At 41.1% G+C, this 20,283-nt stretch overlaps 1 protein-coding gene across 2 annotated transcripts; it reads right to left on the bottom strand.

Annotated features, from left to right (window-relative positions):
* Positions 1–1,171: 1,171 nt before the first annotated feature.
* On the bottom strand, positions 1,172–19,322 carry efemp1 (EGF containing fibulin extracellular matrix protein 1). Of its 2 annotated transcripts, none has more exons than XM_038737630.1 (11): positions 19,140–19,322; positions 18,406–18,512; positions 18,184–18,229; positions 17,719–18,000; positions 6,762–6,884; positions 6,506–6,625; positions 5,540–5,659; positions 5,274–5,393; positions 4,271–4,397; positions 3,991–4,183; positions 1,172–3,071 (listed from the first exon to the last, which is right to left on the bottom strand). In XM_038737630.1, the coding sequence occupies exons 2-11, from the start codon at positions 18,487–18,489 to the stop codon at positions 2,910–2,912; spliced, it is 1,377 nt and encodes a 458-aa protein (XP_038593558.1). In that variant the 5' UTR covers positions 18,490–18,512; positions 19,140–19,322; the 3' UTR covers positions 1,172–2,909. The 2 variants fall into 2 exon arrangements, with proteins under 2 accessions (XP_038593558.1, XP_038593557.1); XM_038737629.1 differs by having other exon boundaries at positions 19,130–19,286.
* Positions 19,323–20,283: the final 961 nt, after the last annotated feature.

Genomic DNA, 20,283 nt, shown 5'->3' with positions numbered 1-20,283 from the left:
CCACACCTCACTTTTATACCTGGGCTTCCTAATTGGATAATCTGGCCCTGTCTGTAATATCTACATACTGCATTTATTTGTAACTGGAATAAAGAACCTGGCTTCCAGATTATGTGTAGTAGAAAACACATCTGTATACCTTAAGGATGTACAGAATTTAAGGGTCAGCTAACCTTCACCATTTCACAGTCACTCATATCAATTGGCATTCCTTGATTCTTCTTGATTTACATAATCTATATGTAAATACATGACTGTTTTATTTGAGCTCTGTAAGATCTGATCCCAAAGATGTGCAAAGTATAAAAAATGGTAAAAAAAATAAATAGAGTGCAGTTATTGCATCACTGGGATATTGTGGTGAGGAAATAACAGAGTGTATCAAACATTCAACTTACTGAACTTTCCTTTTTTAAATTTCTGTGTTCTTCAGCCAATGACTAGGGCTTTGATCTATTTAACAGTGATGAATGAAATTGCTGGCTACATGAAGGGAGATTAAGTTAATTATCTTCACCATTACCCTGAGTGGAATATTAATCAAAAACAAGAACCTGAAAATGTTGCTCCTCTTATGAAATTTAGTGCATGGGTGAGTCACAGAAAAAGTGGGTGAGCAATGTTTTCTCTTTGGGGTTAAATCATGCACGCAAAAACACAGTGATCCATTGAGCAGGGAGCCGAAGATGGGGTTAGGGGAGCAATGACACATCATGTATCATTTTACACGTCCCAGCACTGCTCTGACTAAAGCTCTAGTCAGCAGAATGATTGAGTAACAACTTACCATAAAACCACTCCCAACCAATTTCAGATTTAAATATGCTGTGTGTGTGTGTGCAGGTTTCACATTTGTCCCTCAGCACATATTGACTCAACATACTATCTTACTATATCCCCTCTGGATCTCTTTAAATAAGATAGATATGATGGCTAGGGCACCATATTCATGGCATTTATCATTCTAATGTTTACATGAAATCATCATCATCACTTTTTACCCAAATTATGGAAAGAGCAGCGGAGCATTTCATGCAGCCACTGCATTTTCCATTATACTGTCATGGCTTTGGTACAGACATAGTGCAGCGCGGCAATTGTTTAGGTCAGATTTCACACATTTGTTGTTGTTTCTCTGCTCTGTTGGATATAAAAAAACAGAACGACCAAGCCCCATTTATCCATCATATTTTATTCAACAATATAACTTTTGCTCTTCAGAGTACAATCAATATAAGATACATATGACAAAATATATTTTAAATAGAAGCGAAAAACATTAAGGCCTTTCAATAAAGGAAGTTAACAGTCTTGACAGTATGAATGAAAAGATTAGTGTTACATTTTTGGTGTTTATACACTCTAAGGCACTATGGCATGATCACTGCTGAAACCACATAAAAGACTTGTAGGCAAAGATGGATAACTTTCTACACTTACGAGTGGTGACAACATGCTGGTTTTCAATGTGGTTTTCAGTACTGTGTGTCTACAGTGTTTCAGCAATAAGCCAGAGCAGACACGAGTCATGAAAGGAAAAGCAGGTAGTGAAAGATTTCTCATTATGCCAAAAAGTGTGGTGGCATTGTATTAACCGTTTAATAATCCCCTGTGTCACACATGAACCAGCAACAGGGAAAAGCGCTGTAATTATGTTTATCACGCAAGCCAGTCTGGTGCCAGTGTGATTTCTTCACTGGGCCCGACATTACAAAGCCCAGCTGTTCCTCTGGAGAAATCACTGTGGCACCAGTGAGCGGTCAAATGGCCAAGGTGTGTTATGAAAGCCGTCATTTCCTGTGCGTATTCTCGAGTTCAAAAATCTCTGTTATTGCCTCTGCAACCGGGGGCTGAGGAAGATGGCATCACAGAAACGCATAAATGGCTAGAGTACAAGCTCTTTCTCACTCTTTCCCTTTCTCTCCCTCTGTTTCACACTTTCACTTGCTTGCATGCATAAACAAAGCAGTGAGGCGCTCACACACGCAAATACACGCACACATATACACACAATCATCCACACAAAGACTTATTACCTCGGTATGTACATGATTTAACTCCTGTGAGTAAAGTCTTAAGAGCATCAAGCCTATTGTCATGCAGAGTTTAGTATCCTCTCACTCATAGGCAAATTCCCTCCCTTTACACTTCTGAACTGTTCTGGACTTCTCTGGAAATTATTACTCATGAGTAAAAACTATACAGAAACTTGCACGAACAATGTGGCGCAGCAGTACTAACCCCTACAACATTTATCAACAGAAGCTGTAATCTGAGTCTGTGTATTCTTTTTGTATCAAAAGCTGCTCATATTGGATATTTATCATGTACATTTATATAGAACAAGTGAGTGCTTCACTGATGCACACACAGGTTATTGTAAGCAGTTCTGGTCTGAACAAAGTGATAAATGTAGGTACAGCTGCATCAAAAATTCATCACAGTTAGGAAGTGTGTCCACTAGGCGTCTTTTCCTGCGTGCCACTGCTCTGTTCCCAATTGTTTTGAGAATGGAAGGAGCTAACAGCCACTACAAGGAAAAATACTGCAACCAGCATCTTTCTCCTGTCCACTTCAGGCACTTTAAATCAAAAACTTCAACGATGAAAATGGTTTTATTGTTAAGTGCTGTTGTTGAAACAGTGCTTGATTCCTCAGGACACTAAAACCCTTCATCACAATGCTTCTCGCCACCTTGAGAGAAAAAGAGGCCCAGTGGTCACATTACAGCATGGGCTGGTCTGTCATGATCAAGCCTACTGCTGTGCTGCTGTATGAGTCTGGGACATCATATGTTATATGTTATATGCATGTATTGTATGAAAATGTACAGTATGGTATGCTGATACAGGCATCTGCTGTGTTACACTGCTATGTTTGCTGAACCAGACTGCAGAGAATTGTGGTGCTCAGAAGGCGTAGGGCCCGACTATGATGGTGAGCCGCAGCAGTGAGCTTGAGCGGTAGTTCATGGTCAGATGGTGAGTGACCATCTCCAGGTCCACGACGTACTCCCTGGGGCCTGACAGAGGCTTGGTTAGCACCAACATGGCACTCACATTGCTGGAACGCTGCAAGAAAATGTGATCAGTCAGTATGTAAGCATTTGAATATGGATTTATCTTTTTTGATACAACTTAACATTTGTATAGTAAAGCTCATTGGATTAGATTTTGTTTTTAGTCATGTTAGTGGAGCAGTTATATCTTTTGGGAAGCCAGTCCACCACATTGGTCCAGACTAAAATATGTCTACAACAATCAAATGGATTGCCATCTCCAGAGGATCAATCCTAACAACCTTGCATCCTCTGGCTTTTCATATAGTACCACCAGCAGGTTGACTTTTTTGGCTTTTAGTGAAATGTCTCGACAGCTATTTAATAGATTGCTGTATTAACTTTAGTGACCCGTAATTTTTCATCTAGAGCCACCAACAAATGACTTATTTTTTTGTACAATACTTTCGTTTTTGCCACACAAATGGCATTCCCATCAGCTTCAGCTGTACTTTGTGTTTCCTGCTATTTAACAAATTTTAGCATGCTCACACACTAAACTAAGATGGTGAACATGTAAGTATTATACCTGCTAAACATCAGCACGTTAGCATTGCCATTGTGAGCATGTTAGCTTGCTGTCTGTGTGAAGTGTGCATGTGTAGCCTAACAGAGCTGCTAGCATGGCTGTAGACTCTTAAGTCTTGTTTGCTTAGTGTCAAATAATATCTTTGGAAATGGGGGGGACACTGTAACTTTTGCGTTACAGATGTGCTGTGTTTTAAAATATCAGGTTGGGTAACTGTATGAGGTAGAGTCAGTGCGATGGTAATGTGTAAGTATGTGAGTATGGATTTAGCTCAAAACTGTAGATTCTGACAGCATCATGACACTGTGACAGTTTAGCATTCATCTTAGCCCATCATCACCTGTTATACCATCCTCCATCTTTTAATGCAACACAAACAATAGCCTAATTCCCTTCAACTTACCCGCAGGAAAAATTCTCCTCCCTCATTCCCAGCTTTGATCCTGAAGGTGTTGTGTGTATTGGCGTAGATGTTGGTGGCCTGAATCTGGAAGACGTCCGCTGGCACAGTCCGGTCCGCTTGGATGCTCATGTATTTGTAGACAATTGATGGTGGGAGACCCTGGCACTCAGCCTGCGACCGGCAGATACAACGACTGCAAACACATAACGGTTATAACAATCTCCGTGAAACCAGCCACACTGATGATACTGAAAAAAAGTACTGGATGATTTTTACTGACTTTTCAGAGGTTTTGGCATACGGTGCCTCGCAGGGGTCTCTGGGATAGCAGCGGAAGCCTCCGTAATAGTTCCAGCACATTTCATCGTCTTGGCAGTTATGAGTCCCCGTCTCACACTCATTTATGTCTGGTGATTGGCCGAGCCACAGAGAGAAAAAAAGTACTGAAAACTCAAAAATAGCTGGATGACATTACTAATATTGCCTATTTCCAAAACACACACAAACTCTAGAAGCTTCATGAAACAGAGCTGTAAAAACACAGTCAAAGTTCAGGACGTGTACAGTTTAAGAATGATGGTTTGGGCTTGTAGCTGCATTTCCAGCAGAAGTGGAGATGCAAGGAAACACAAGAGGGAAGTCTGCAGATCTGTGGTGGAGGGAAGCCCCGATGCAACCCCACACAGGCCTAACTGCAGCTCTTTTCCTGCAGCACCATGAAAATAACCCCATCAAACAAGCCCTGAACCACAGGGCTATTTCTGGCACAGCAACCTGGATTCATCACCAAAAGGTCCCTCTGACACAACCAACTGGATTCATGGCTCCCCCTATAAAGCCTGCACCTGACCGAGGGGGAAAGGAAAAAATAACAGCTCACCCTTTGAGCGAACGCCGGAGCTTCAAATAAATCAACTTCAAGAAACCAACATCATGCATATAAATTCACAGAGGTGGCTAAGCAGGGCAACATAAAGTTGCTGTGTTTGTGTTGCCTAACCTCTGCATTCTTTCCATGACAGTAGTGGTTGAGAGTGGCTTTCATTCCCATTCACATTAGAGGTGGGTGATAGCAGTTATAACACTTATCTTCAAAGAGTTGAGGAAGAGGAGGATGGGAGGTAGAGAGAAGAGGACTCACTTGTTTCACTCACTGTGTTTTCACACACAACTTTGTTTTGTGTGAAAACAGAGAGGAGGGTAAGACAGATAAATAAATAAACTAAAAAGCGATTTAAAAAAGATTAATGGAAGGAAAAGGGAAAGGAAAATGACTGAGGTACCTTGACACAACCTGTTTCCCTGGAGTTGATATCCCTCTGGACACTCACAGGAGTAACTTCCTAGGCTGTTAATACATTGGTACTGACACATGTAGCTGGAGAAGCTGCATTCATCAATGTCTGTACAGAAAATATGCACACACACACACACAAATACAGACATAAATAATGAGTATAAGGCAGTGCACACTGACAAACATGCATTTATCAGCCACTTTATATATCTGTGTATGTATATATATGCGCATTCCCGTGTGAGTGTCCACCTTGGCAGTTGACCGCGTTTTGTGCTAGCTCATAGCCCTGGTCACACTGGCAGAGGAAGGAGCCAAGCAGGTTGTAGCAGTGGTGCTCACAGGGACTCTGCACGTCACATTCATTCACATCTGGAACAAAAGCAAACTTTTTACACATAGATATAATAAGGACATTTCATGAGCCCTTTCAGTTTTACCTACAAATAAAGCTGTTAATAATCTGTAGTAATAATCAGGCTAAACTGCTGGTTTTGTTTATAACCTGTTTGATCATCTGGTCACTTGTTTCTTATCCCGACGTCATTGTCACAGCGTTACAGAGATCTCGGCAATTAGTATGGTCAGTACAATGTTGGATATGAATAATGGCCAAAACTATGTAAGTAAGACCCCAGTTGTAATAAAGCTGCAAATTATACTTTAAGACAGAACAGGAACTATAAATACTATGTAACTGGCTCAACTATTGACCCGTAAGTTGTAGTTTGGCTTCCCCACTACAAAGGCAGAAAGACACACACAAATACAGTATGCACACAAATACACCGGTTTCATCACAGCTGGGAGCCAGTCATAGCACAACATGTCAGCACAACATTTTCAATAACCTTCTTCATGAATTTTTATTAATTGCATTTGTTATTCTCTTTTGCCCTGGTGTGTGTGTGTGTGTGTGTGTGTTTTTTATTGCATGTACAGTAAAGTCTTCTGTAAACAGTCTTTACACAGTGCAATATAAATATAGGTAATCATGATTATTATTATAAAGTCTTGTTATTTCCATTATGCAAGTAACAACATGTTCCCAAATCTAAATCAAAAGCTAGCCTTTCAATTGAGCAGATAAGGTAGATGTCCACACCAACACAAGCTGCCTATGAATGACAAAGCATTGAAGCAAACTGTTTTTAGAATTCAATGCTGTACACACAAACACACACTGACACGAGTACACATGGCTTTTCAGTGACTTACCAACACAGCTGTGATTGTTGCTGGCCAACTTGTGACCTGCGTTGCACTCACAGTAGTATGAGCCCTGTGTGTTCACACATCTGTGCATGCAGTAGTTGGTCACGGCACACTCGTCTCTGTCTGAGGGAAAACACAAGTGATAAAAGATGTTAAAAGACGAAATGCTAACCTTTTCAAAAGCTTGACACCATTATTAATAATGTGATAAAGCGAGACAAGAAAGTGTGTTTTGCATCTGTGAATGACAACGACTCACCCACACAGTGGTCTCCGTTCCTCTGAAAACCCGGGGGACACTGGCAGGTGTAGGAGCCTCTGGTGTTGTAGCATGTCTCTTCAGGGCCACAACTGTGTCTGCCTGTCGCACATTCATCTATGTCTGCAATAAACACACAAAAACACACACTCAAAGGAAGCTTCATGGTGTTAATTCCTTCTGTACGCAGGAACATTTGGCAGACAAGGCAAAGCAACATGTCTGGACTACATGTTCTTTGTGATCTGTGATGTTTGAACTTAAAATATGTGATCACTGACACCATCACATCACACACATGGGTATAAACACACATGTTCACACAGACAGCAGTCGATTAAATAAAGAAGGCTTTTATTCATCAGCTCCGGGTGAGGGGGAAAACACAGATCGTATCTTCTACTAACAGGGACAGCTTTTGGAAGGGGGAAGTGTGAGTGTGTGTGTATGCAAGATAGGGAGAAAGAGCTCAACTGATAAATCACGTGCTTTCTACCATAATACCTCACTCTCCTCAATAGACATCTATCAACCTAAAATCACACAGATGCAGACACATTCACTTTCTATCTCTCACCCCATCATTAATAAGTTATATAACATGAATTAGAAGTTTGAGGTTAGAATAAGAAGCTTTGGCTAAAACACATGGCACAGCAATGGGAAAGATTGTCCTTTTTATGTTGATCCAACAAACATGCTCTCAATTTATGCTTTTCTCACTATAACCCCTGTTTCTAAAGTTCTATCTTTCTCCCACACACACTACAAATACGCCCATGCTGTGTACTCTCATCCCTGTGGGCCCACCAGCAGTCCTCTTGGGTGGTCTGACACAATCCATCACATACAGACTGCCAGTGGGCATCAGTTTAACAGCATGACGGACGGTTATTCTCAATACCACATGCACACACACCGGAGGGTTCTATGACTGCATTGTGATTTGACACTAGTCAGAAGAACCTGTCTGGAAGGTGATTGGAAAACCTAAAGTCGCTTGCTGACTGTGCTGAACTTGACACACATCATGTATTATCCCTCCAGCAGGGTTTATATGCAATCAATGCACCTGAGACAAAGAGTTACATACTCATAGAGAACACATTATGATCAAACATGTTACAATGATAATTCAATTAACATTACTGCAGGAAAGCCCAACTTGCTGCTGCGCAGAAATCTTGAACTGATGTTCTCCTGGAAATATTCCATGTGATGCTGGAATTGCCACCCTTAGAGCCTCAATTGCCCTATATGCCAATCCCACAGCACCGCCGTGCAGTGGGACTAAAGCCGCTGAGAAATTGGCTTGATTTAATGGGATGGGGCCCATGAATCAAAAGGTGGACAGAAGGTAAGTTGTCTGTATTCCTCAAAGGAAGGAAAGGGAAGAAGGCTAAAATGTGATCAAGTCTGTCGGGGCACAGTGATAAGATGGCCTCACTACATTAGGGACAAAAGCAGGGCTTATCGTGAGGTGCACCTGAGAGACAGCAGGTACGAATTGCATCCAGGGAGGAATGCAAAGACAGGGCTTGTTGCCTACTGACCTGCTTAGTGAAGGACAAAGATAAAAGCAGTGTTGTTCTGGAAAATCTACACTCTGATGTGGTTTGAAAGGCATCTGGGAAAGTACATCCGCAACCAACACTCTCAAGACTCAGTGAGAAACCAAATGCTTGGATTCCAGCAATATCACACTATGGGATACTGACCCACTTGCAACAGCCCAAAGGCTTCATGACATGGCTGTTAAAAAAAGCCCTGGTGCATCAGAGTGTCTCTGTCTGCAGGTGGTAGACCTGCAACATCCAGATTTAGTATTTTAGTGCCATCACAAATTAAATCTGAATTTAATTGTTTTCAATTTGAAATGTTCAAATTGAATTATTTATGCAAAATTTAATATTTCATAGCCATTGAATTTAGCTCATATTGCTTTCAACCTGTAAGTATTATTTAAATTTCAGTGTAGTTCCAAGTTAAGCTTCTCAAAATTCAGTTTCAACACAGACACACTCATCCGGGGAAGAGCTCCGATTCAATCCAACTCCTTTTAAAGGACTTCTTCAGGTCACAAGGCTTCCTGGGTATGTAGGTCATGAGAATAGCTACGCAGTCTCTCCCATTTTATCATGGCTGACAAAAGACTTGCTGCACCTCACAAATCACTGAATCAGGTATTAGCACTTTGTATCAATGTATGTAGCATTTCTTGTTTTTTCAATTGCACGTGCTGAAATAAAGCCTCACTTGGTGGGAGAGACTGTACAGCTACCCTCCCCTCAATGCACAGAAAGCATTGTGGCCTAAAGAAGTAGTCCTTTGAACGGAGTTGGATTTTCTATTCTAGTCTCCCCGATGATCTAAGTTGGATTGAATTTAAAAACTGAATTTGGAAACTGAATATGGAACTCCACCGAAATTAGAATAATACAAACAAGTTGAAAGCAATTTCAAACCATTAGATTCCATTTCAATCTATGAAACACAATTTTAAGTTTAGCATCAATTAATAATGCAGTTCAGTTAAATATATTTTTCGGGTTAATATTACCTGGCTGGTGGGTCACTGACATTTTCAAACTAAACACAATGAGACGACTTCACAACTTCAACACCTATCTATGCTGCAGTTTGAACATGTAGAAAGTTGCAGGTAGACGGCAGAAAATACACACCGTACTGTATTAGCTAACCTTGACAGGTAGCTCCACAAGCTGGTAAACTACTAGCTAACCCTTTAAAGAATAACAGGAAGTGGAATCCTGTATATACAAATGAAAAATGTGAATGAATGTCAAAAATAGTTAAACAAGATGCCGCAACAGTGAGAAGCCGGGATCAAGTCATCAAGTATCTGTGAATCACAACCACACCTACTTACTGAAGGTATTTAGTGATTCATTGAGACTGGAAATGCCCTGCCTTTTGGCAGTGGATTCAGACAACACAAGTCTGAGACTCATGATTTCTGATAAAAAAATAATGTTGATGCTGCAACAGCGCCAAGAAGCACACAACAAAAGTGAGATGTCAGTGAAATACTGTGGTTTTACTGACAGAAACCTAAATTAAGACATGTCACCCTGACCCTGCATATAAATTAACAAGACTTAAGATTGTACAGCCATGCTAGCAGATCTAGGCTAGGCACAGCGGCTAACTAAAGGCTAACATCAGCATGCTAACATCAGCATGCTAACAATGACAATGCTAGCATAATGATATAGCGGTCGCGGTTTAAAGTCTGGGTATCAACAAAGTTGTAACAGTTGTAACATTATAAGATTCAGCCTCTTAGGTCAAGAAATTTCATTGCAATCAATCAAATATTTGCTCAAATGCTGACACATTTCTGACCAAGCGACCACTGGACCATTTCCATTTCTCAAGTCATGTGTGGCTAAGGAACAATTAGCTAGTCATAAAGGTTCCTTAAAAGGTAAGGTTTTGTTCAGTTTTTGGTTTGTTTTTATATCTGTACTGCGGTGACTGAACAGTAGTCATTGGTGTAAGCAATTATGTTCTTGGAAAGAATTAGTGGCAGCTCACTTGACTTTGTTCAGATTGAATTTAGGGTAAAATCTGAGCCACAGCTGGTCCACATGGATCCAAGACATTATGAATCAGCTGATAGCATTTGCTCTAGTTTTGGGACCTTCAAGCCAAACAGAATAACATCAGGTGCACTTGGAATGATTTTGTATGTGAATTTGAGTCCGAAAACCTTTATGCCACTATTGGGCCGTGTGGTTTTGGCTACATAGGAGACTACATGAACCATCAAACAAGGTGTCACTGGTGCAGGGCAGACATCTACGGCTGGATCAACACTCTTCTATATAAGGCGTAGAAACCACAAACACTTAGAGAAAGAAGTAACTGCACATGCATTTGTAAATTGTATAAATGTGAACAATACAGTGATGCTTCCTAAGAAGTTCTGTGTGCGGAAAAATCTTTCATCCTCACTCCCTTGAAGAAAGCTTGGAGAGGTCTAAATAAAAGCATATGTGTGAATGTAATCCAAAGGTTCATTCACAGGAATATCTTGTGGTAACTGCTACTTTGTCACTAAACCTTTAAGAAGTTGCCAATACAAATGTTTGTGTATGCGTGTGTACAAGTGTGTGTATGTGTGAGTGGGGTGGGAGGGCATCCCACACCGGCTGGCTCTTAGGTCTCATAAAACCTCTTACAGCTTACCACATGCAGCACAGTCCATATAGTTTACACAGGAAAACAGATTTTACTGCAACAAGCCATCAAATGTGATGATGTGTTGCATGTGGGGAGAAGTGACTGTTCTCTGAGGTCAGTCTTTTTTTTAATTCAAAATTTATTTAACACAGCTTGCAAGTTTCCTCTAAGAACACGTTGTTGCTGTAACATCACAGGGAAAGATAAGGCTGTCAAGTAGAAGAGTGGAAGGAAAGAATGAGGAGAAAGGGTGGAGGCTTTTTTTTAAACAAAAAAGGGCTTTTTTAAGATTTGAAGTTAGATTTACGGCTGTGTGTGCATATGTGATGTCAGAGTTAAAAACTCCTTGCTTTTCAGGGAGATTAATTCTAAATGCCTTGTGGGAGTAACGGGGTTGGCAGCAGCTCAAAGAATTTAAGAGTGTGTGTGTGTGTGAGTGTGTGTGTGTGTGTGTTGTGTGCATCAGAGGTCCTGTTTGAAGTGCTCGAACATTAAATGGCCTTTTTTTTGCAGAGCTTTCAATGTTTTACAGAATGGGGTGATACACTACATACAAGAGTTGCATGTTTGGTGTGTTTGTGTGTGCACATATGTTAGATGCACACGGGTGAAAAAAAGCATATGCGGCCAAAACGGGGACTAAAGATTGTTTGGCCTGAATTCAGAACAATGTCTTATTTGCTCCAGATTTATGACATGATAGGGCTTGTTGTAATTATCACTGGAGAGCATTTAGTCTTGTTTTCATCAAACCACTGCAATGGAAAGCAGGAGCTGTTCCAAAGAACAGTTGGAGTCATCCTGCTGTTGGACAGCATCTGAGTTTCCCTCATATTATTGGATAATTCAATCTTTGGGAAAACAGGGGGCAAGATGTGCGATGTTAATAGTCCATAAAATTTCACAACGTCAAATTTATTAGCATGTCAAACACCAGCCCCGAGCGTTTGGTTTTGCTTGACTCAAACACCTTAATATCACCTCTCGTGGCAAACGCTGCACTGCACTGTTGTTTTCATTTGTGTATAATTCTCTGCAAAGCAGTGAGAAATGCAGCTCACCACTGAACACCTCAGGACAAATGGGAGTGGTAGTGTTTCCCTTTCAAAGAAAATCCAAACACAAAACAGATAAGAAATCAAAGGATTCAAGACTCTAACCTTATATTCTGTGTATTTCCATCCGTATAAGGGCATGACATATTTCCATGCTCTTGCTATTCGCACCACTCCCAAGATTCCCCCTCTCATCGCTCTCATTGTTCAGGAGGAACAGGAGTTTTAGTCATGCTGACACTTACTAACTGATTTGTGAGTTTGTTCCACACTCTTATAAAGGTCGGGCAGAGTCTTGACATTCTTGAAAATCCATCCAGTGTGCCAGCTACATTCCGGACTGATAATAATCCGTCCTGTTACTCTGAAAATTTCTAGAAAAAAGAAGAACTGAGCATCTCTCCTGCTACTCAATGTGAAGAAGATCGACCACTCTGCCCACCTGACATGTTTGTAGTTGTCTGTAGCCACTTAGGGTCTTTGAAGCAATTTTGCGGCATGGAAGGAATTAAACACTGCAAATCTGGTTAAAATGATAGCATGATAGTACAAATCAAGAAAAGAAGAAACTGTGTGAGAAACACTGACCCTGCGATCGCATGTGAGTGTCACCCAGCTGAGCGCAATAGTGATTTATAGCAGCCCTGTGTCCCTTTCCATTATGAGGTAAACGGAAAGAGCAACACATGTAAGCACATCAGAGGAGGAAGCAGCTGGCCGTTGGACAGGCACCGACCTCAGGGAGAATAATAACAACAACATTAAGCACTTACACCAAGGAGGCACAGCAAAGCTACTTCCCACTCGTTCCTCTCTGCCATCGTTGATGTGATGGCAGACAGGAGCCAACGGCAAACCACAAGCAATAACAGCGTCAATACAGCAACACTACACAGGCCAAAAGAGGGGCTGCCTACAGGATGTTTGGATTATATTCACAGAGTTTGAGAGATACTCTGGTCTTCTCTGGCACAGTTTACAAATGGAAAGTGAGTTTGAAAGCCAGAAATCTCAGCAATGTTGATTCACTAGTATTGACTTTAAAACATGACCAACACTGAATGTTTGAGGCAGATACTGATATCAATAACAAGTTTAAAAATATGTTAATGGAAATGATTTATTTGGCGATATTACTTTTTTTTATACCATAAACACAAAACAGAATTGTTTGATAAAGAAACACAATTCTTGATTATTAAAGAATTGCTACCAAGATACTGAGCAGAATATTTTGAGAGTTAAAAAATAAACTTGTCAGTGCTCTCTGCTGGACAAAGTATGTAACTGGAGCCCTGTTTCAAATGTAACGCAAACACAACCTTGGCTTTTCTGTACTGACATTTCTTGTGACCAACCGATCGAGATATGTACAGATACTGATATAGCTTTGATAAGTAATCAGAAGACAACTAGCTGATTGATCTGTCAATCTATAGACAACTTCAATCCTGTCAATAATACAATACATAATGATGTTAATTGTGCAAATCTTCCGTAAGGTACAAATAATAGCTTTGAGCTGAAGATGGATGGATGGATGGTGCTTTGAGCTAAAAGCTAACTTCTGCATGCTAAAGTGCTCACAATGACGACACTGATGTATATCAGATATAATGTTTACCAAGTTCACCATTTTAGTTTAGCGTTTTAGCATGCTAGCTTTGGTAATAAACACTAAACTAAGTATAGCTGAAGCTGATGGGAATATTCATAGTTTTGCAGTTATTCTGTCAGAAACCAAAGTCTTAAAAAAAGTTTAAATTAAAAGTAAGAGGATTGCCAGCGTCACTACATTTCACCCAACAAACTGTTGTTGCGATTCTTCCATCTGGACCAAAGTGGTGAGCTGATAGACTAACATTTTCATCGCTAAAGCATCTACAATGTAAAGGCTCAAAGATGGCACACTAGTTGTTACACTGAACCTGCAGTGTAACAGGTGCACTGAACTGGACAGTAAAATCATAGGGCACTAGGACAGTCTTATAGTGAAGACGTACTGATGCAGCACAGTGCAAATCATCAGTCTGAGAGCAGGTGGAAGACGAGAGCTTAGCTGTTAATCGCTGGGTTCAACAAGCACAAAGGTGTGCTTCATGTGTCTTTTTCTTTGAGTAACCCTAAACAAAGTGGGTCAGTTGTCATCAAGCAAAGGCTTTGTGTTTGATCCCACTTCCTCCTGCCGAGCAACAAAATCGGTGCAGAATGTTTTAACTTAACATCCTGTACATCCTGTATGGCATGTTGTTATGAGTGTTGAAGTCTTCCTTCTCTGTGCAACTACATATTCCAAATCTGCGTCGCTTATCTTTGATGGCTGTTTGGAAGAAACTAACACTAAAAGGATAACATCTGAAAGAACTTTCTGAAAAACTGTAATCGCTCTCTGTGCATTTTCACATCTTTTTACATTGTCTCTGGATCAGCAAAGGTGCTGGGGCTTGTTTCTTCAAGTGCAAATGTCAGGATGAGACAACAACAAGTGGAGCTGTAAAGCATACGCTGTAAAGGTCAAATCACGAAGCAGCGTCATGTCGTGCTTTGCAGCCACTAGGCTCTGTCGGCTTGTTCTGCTCTCTGCATTCCTACTCCTCACAGATCGATCCGATGCTTATCTGTCAAGGTGGTGAGTAATTCCTACCATCACAAAAGATGGGAGCAAATGGAAAAAACAACTACCACTGACATTCCAGAGATATTCCTCCCAAGTGCATTGCATATGTGTGGAAAAATGTTATTGCATGCGCTCTGCCTTGTTCGGAAAAGTACACAAATTCTCTGTCACACAGGGCTTAACGGCCTTAATAGAACATATTTAGGAAAGATTTCCAGCCACTGCAGGTGAAGAGCGTCCAGACGTAGCTGAAATTAGTCAGGCATGTAGGTGGTAATGTGGCCTGCATGACCTCAGGAAACCAGACAGGTAAACAGGAGTGGCATGTCCTTTCATGTCCCATACTGCAGCACAGGAGTATCTAATTTACAGATGAAAAATAAATAGGCAGCAGCTGAAGTATGTAAAGTCAATAGCTGGGAAGAGAGAATAACAGAACCCATAAAGTGTAAAACATGACATGGCCAACATTAAATGCCTGCAGTTAAATTCGTATTTTCAAAAACGGGTACCCTCAAACTGTAAATGAGAATCATAAAATAACTGCTTCCCACTTTTCATCAGATTTAACGACTGATTCAACTACTTTTGATGGACAACCTTCATTTCTAGGAGAAAGTGATCTCACCTCTGCTGAAATTAGAGTTAATATGAATACACAGGACTACAACAAGCCACTTGTAGGCATCTCCTGTCGGTAAACACAGTTAGTATGTGTGTGTATGTTTGGAGGGTGGGGGAAGTCATGGAAATGCAAGGCCTCATTAAGCTGTCACAAGTACAGTAAAGGTTCATAGTTTCTCTGTGTGGCCAAGTGGAAGCAGGGTGCCAGATTCCCCTATGTGTCACTGCAGCAGCAACAAACGCCAAGGGGCTTTATTGCCCATTTGCAAATAGTTATCCACATGGGACAGAACATTAAAGCTTTTTTTAAAAGGAAAAATATCAGGGTGAAGTGTATTATATAATTTGTGGTTTGTTTCACTTTTAATCAGCATAAATAGTACTAAGAGAAGCTATTTAGTTTTTGTTTTTTTTGTTTTTTTTACAATTTCAGTTGTGCTTTGGAACATTGGCTTCATTATTTTCCGGAATATTTAGCTGATCTCTCTACTATTCGCCACACACTCAGCAGTAAGTCACCAAAACAACTCAACGGCAGCACAACCCATGACGTTGGTACAACCTGGCTCGGTCAGTGCTCCGGCACTTCTGTGGTTATTTAGTCAGTGTCAGCCTTTCATCTTCCCCTTTGCCCTACCTGACTCGGCATTCTAGGTTTCCTCCACAGAGTGGTGAGTTAGCAGGGAAGGAACCTGATGTAAGCGCTATTTGATACATTGAGGTTTCCCCCCCATTGAAAGTTAATGGGAATTCCTTCGCTAGCAAGATACGTAGCTCTGCAAAACAGCCACTGTGGAACAAAAAAAAAGAAAAGACAATTCTGTGTTCAAGAACAATTGGCTCATTGTAGCGAGATAAAGGTAATGACAGAGAAACCAGACACTGATGTAAACAAAGATTATTTCACTCCACCAGCAGAAATATACGCCCACATAACGGCACGAGACGCCTTCCAGTTAAAACTCCAGTCATTTCAAAGCAATAACACTGACAGCAACAGCCTATCTTTGTTTAGCCCATGCACTGAAACGACATGCCAGTAAATGAATAAGTATTATACCCCTGCCAGCTCGCTTATGTGGTTACTTTAGCTGATATGCTGCCATGTTTTACACTCTAATAAAACCTAATTGGGTTCCAATTCAGAGAAACACATAAAGCACCTCACACATATCTTTGCCCCAGGTGTAAAATCAAATTTGTTACTTTCACTGGAGCTCTGTGACCACTAGCCTCACCACACAGCCACTCACCATATGTTCTGCCTATTGGCAAGAGGAGTTCCTAACCACTGAACACATGTACTGTACAGTAATGCACGTTGTCTTACACATATTATTACATTTATACAGCTAGCTCTACTTTCTTTATACAGCCAACCCCCTCTCGATCTCTCACAGACCAAGACACATGACAAACTAAAAGCTGTGAGAGGCTACGAGTGATATGAGAGATGCTCTATCTAAGGTGCAGCTATGAACATCTGGCACAAAGCAGCAACAAAGGGCACCAGTATGTGTGTGTGTGTGTGTGTGTGTGTGTGTGTGTGTCTGAGAGACAAAGGATGAATATTTAAACCACTCCCCATTTGTAAAGATCAAAGAGTCTTGCTCAAACACAGGATCACACCCACACAGTCTTGCGCAGCTACTAAAATCACATGCTAGTCAGGCCCAGAGAATATCTACTGTAGGTGTAAAGGCTATATGTGAGCTATAAAGGCTATATTTTTATATTTTAGGCAGAAGCTGAACTCTGTCCAATAACATAATGCTTCGAGCAACCAAAAGAGTTTAGAAAACATGACATCACAGTGAGAAAATATGAGAAGCTTGCAACATATCTGCCAGCTACGCATCGTTTAGATGTTGATGACTGTCAGACAGATGGATGAACAGTTCACCTTTGGAGCTCTGCTTATTTAGGCTCTTAAGTCGTTAGCAAGTAATTATCAAATACCTACGAAGCTCTGCTGGAGACACATTCAGACATTCTTCCACGCAGCAGCACTGCATCTGGTGCTACAAAAGCATTCTACTGATATTCAGGAGATAAAAAACATTCCTCAATATTGACATTCAACTCTGCCAACATAGTGCAGCACACAGCAGTCAAGTACAGTGGGATTCCAATCAATCAACCACATTTTTTAGGGTGTAATCTGTCTCACAAAGGCCAAAAGTCAAATCTATTCTGGAAGATTAAAGAAAAATAACTTTTCATGGAGAGAATGTGGCAGCCATCCCTTTTGCACTTCTACACCATATTTTGTGACTCCTGCTGACAGAGTCCAATTTCTCTCCTGAGGAGTTTGTCAACACCAGTTGCTGAGATAAGAGGACCCGTCTCCATGTGTTGGTCTAAAGCAGTAAAAAAAATGAAAGGCGGGTTTTTCAAGGTACTGTTACTTCGTATCATCATGTAGCTGAAGGGGGGGGGGGGCAGCTGTTCTCACCTCTGCAGAGGTTCTGCTCATCTGCAGTGAATCCGGCTGTACAGCGGGTGGTCCGGGTGGACTGAGAGACCCTATGGGTGCCTGGAAACACCCGTGGGAGCAGAGGTGGGCTTTGTGGGGCAGCAGGGACAGGAGGGCCTGGGACTGGCAGCGGCACCTGCTCGCCCTCCTTACTGATATAGATGACGGCGCTCTTGGGGAGGCAGAGGTATCCACCAAAGTGGTTGATACACTGCATCCCTCCTTTGCAGGCATCATCTAACAAGGCACACTCGTCGATGTCTAACACAGGGAAAGAAAGAGGATATGTCATTTTCTGTACAGCATTTTTATTGGTTAAAATGACATATTTTGGGCTTGAATTTATAGAAAAAAGATGACAGAATTAAATTTATTAAGCACAAAAAGCTGCACAAATGTGTAATAACCAAAGATTAACATTTAAGGCAATTTGTCATTTCTCACCTCTGCATTGCTCTCTGGCTCTGTCATACTCATAACCTTCTGTGCACTGTGAAGGACAGTCAATGTTTAAATGGTGCATATTTTAGGGTCCTTACTTGTTAACATAAGTAGTTTCTCAGATTTCCCACCAGCAAATCCAATGCATCAAAAGCATGAAGTGTTGTGTTAAACCTGCACAGGCAAAACACTAGCTGGTAAAAAAAAATTATATCTCTCACTTACTGTGTAGGAGATGGGCTCAGCCTCAGCCTCCTGAGAGAGGACATGTGTGAAAATCGCACACAGACACACGCAGATCCCCAGCATGTCGACCAAACGTAGGAGCACCACTGTAACGAGATGCAGAGGAACGAAATGGAGAGAGCGTGCAAGATCATTTTTCGCTTGACAACCCTACATGTTTTAATACCAGTTATTACATCATTGATGGCATTGCTTAACGAGTCCCAACGTCTCCCGCTGCTGGCGTGATGTTTATGTTGGCCCCGCTCCAGCTAAATCTGCGACTTCAACTAAGTGAAGTGTTTTTCTGCTGTTTTTCTCCAAAAGGATTAGTGCGTAATACGCGTAAAGATCGTGCGTAAACATGCCCTTGTGTGTCAGTCAGTGTCAGGAAAAATGAACGAGTTAATCAGCCATGCAGAGCTCATGTTGATTAAAATCCCGTATTTGCACAAAACATGTCCAACTCATCAAGCTGTCCAATCAAATGTTATGTGCGTTGTTTTGACTCTGTCTTGTTTCAAGATACTGACACTTGTTATCAGAGAATTCCCTTAAACAGACGAACTACATCAGAAACAAGAGATATTGCAGATTTTCTCTCACTTTTTTTTTTCATTTACACTACACCACACCACACAGTTCAGTGTATTATTTTCATTGTTATCTCATCAAAGCGCAGTATGCAATAGCTTTGTCATCCTGTGGCGCCTCGGCGACGTACCTGCTATTACCTGCGGATCTCCAACTCTCCTGGTGTGCTGAAGAAAACGTCCCCGGTTGATGCTTTTGTTGCAAATCCGAGTGTGTGTGCGCGCGTAGCAGGCTGGTCTTTATTCTGCAGAAGGCGCTGTGGGTGTTAGATGGTTGTCGGAGTGCAAGCAGCACTTGCGATGAACATGCGGCTCGTACAGTGTGGGGGCGGTGTACCGGGCAGGTTGAGCTCCGGGTTTGTCTCTCACGATCAGCAGGCTACAGTGGCTCCCTCTATAGACTGATGACTAGTGATAAATACGATAACCGTCAAAACAAACAATAAGCTCAAAAAATCTATTATTGCTCCTTACTGATTATAAACTCACGTCAAAACTATATTTCAATCCGTCTCAGAAACTAACCGTAGTTAAGGTTTACCACAGTACAAAATGAATCAAAAACGTATTGATGTGATAACACATATTATATATTTTTTAGTTAAGCTTTACTAAAAATCATAATAAAAAAGTATCCTTATTGCACCACAGTGTTCTTTTATCAGTCATACTCCTTTTGTTTGCAGGTTTCAGTAGTTTTCTAGGGGGAAATAAATTTTTATAGACAATTTGGTATGTAATTTTAAGACGTTTGTGTCTGTGTATATGAACATGTACAGTATGTGTGTCTCTGCAGCAGGTGGTAAAATAAAATCATGTGTTGAAGACCTTTGTCAGCAACCACTACATTAGCCTCCAATACATTTCATGGTGTTTACAAGATGCCTGCACTTCAGGAACATCTGCTGGAATTGGCATGACTTCCTGGATTTCCCATGGGTGAAGAGACAGCAAGTGATTGTGTGTGCACAGTACGCATGTGTGCCAACAGCTTGCTGATATGAGTGGATGGAGATGGACTTGGCACCACCTCCTTTAATGTTGAGCCTCTGACCTTTCCTCACAGGGTGTGTGGATGACAGATGATTGCAGATACATTCTGCGTGGTGCGATATATCCTGTAGGTGCAGAGTCAAACTTTGGCAAAAAGCAGTTTCTTCTCTTCCAATACACAAAGTTTAATCTTTAATGTGAATATTTACCAGGTAAAACACATTAAAACTGGGTATCTAAGAGCAAAGTTCTGGTCCTGTTCTGTAGGGATATGCAAGTCTGCCCACATGAT

Source organism: Micropterus salmoides, unplaced genomic scaffold (assembly GCF_014851395.1).
Source record: "Micropterus salmoides isolate LMB-PRFRI ecotype aquatic unplaced genomic scaffold, ASM1485139v1 Ms_hic_scaffold_22, whole genome shotgun sequence".
NCBI classification, from domain to species: domain Eukaryota; kingdom Metazoa; phylum Chordata; class Actinopteri; order Centrarchiformes; family Centrarchidae; genus Micropterus; species Micropterus salmoides.
Note: the sequence above shows the minus strand (reverse complement) of the source record. Positions and strands in the feature narration are given on the sequence as shown.

What these genes read in the sequence shown, in the direction of transcription:
- efemp1 (XM_038737630.1), bottom strand. Translation starts at nt 18,489, where the DNA reads ATGCTGGGGATCTGCGTGTGTCTGTGTGCGATTTTCACACATGTCCTC. An exon ending in CTGAGCCCATCTCCTACACA is followed by an intron (nt 18,230 to 18,405) that starts GTAAGTGAGAGA and finishes TGTCCTTCACAG; the next exon opens with TGCACAGAAGGTTATGAGTA. An exon ending in GGGAAACAGGTTGTGTCAAG is followed by an intron (nt 4,398 to 5,273) that starts GTACCTCAGTCA and finishes GCCAATCACCAG; the next exon opens with ACATAAATGAGTGTGAGACG.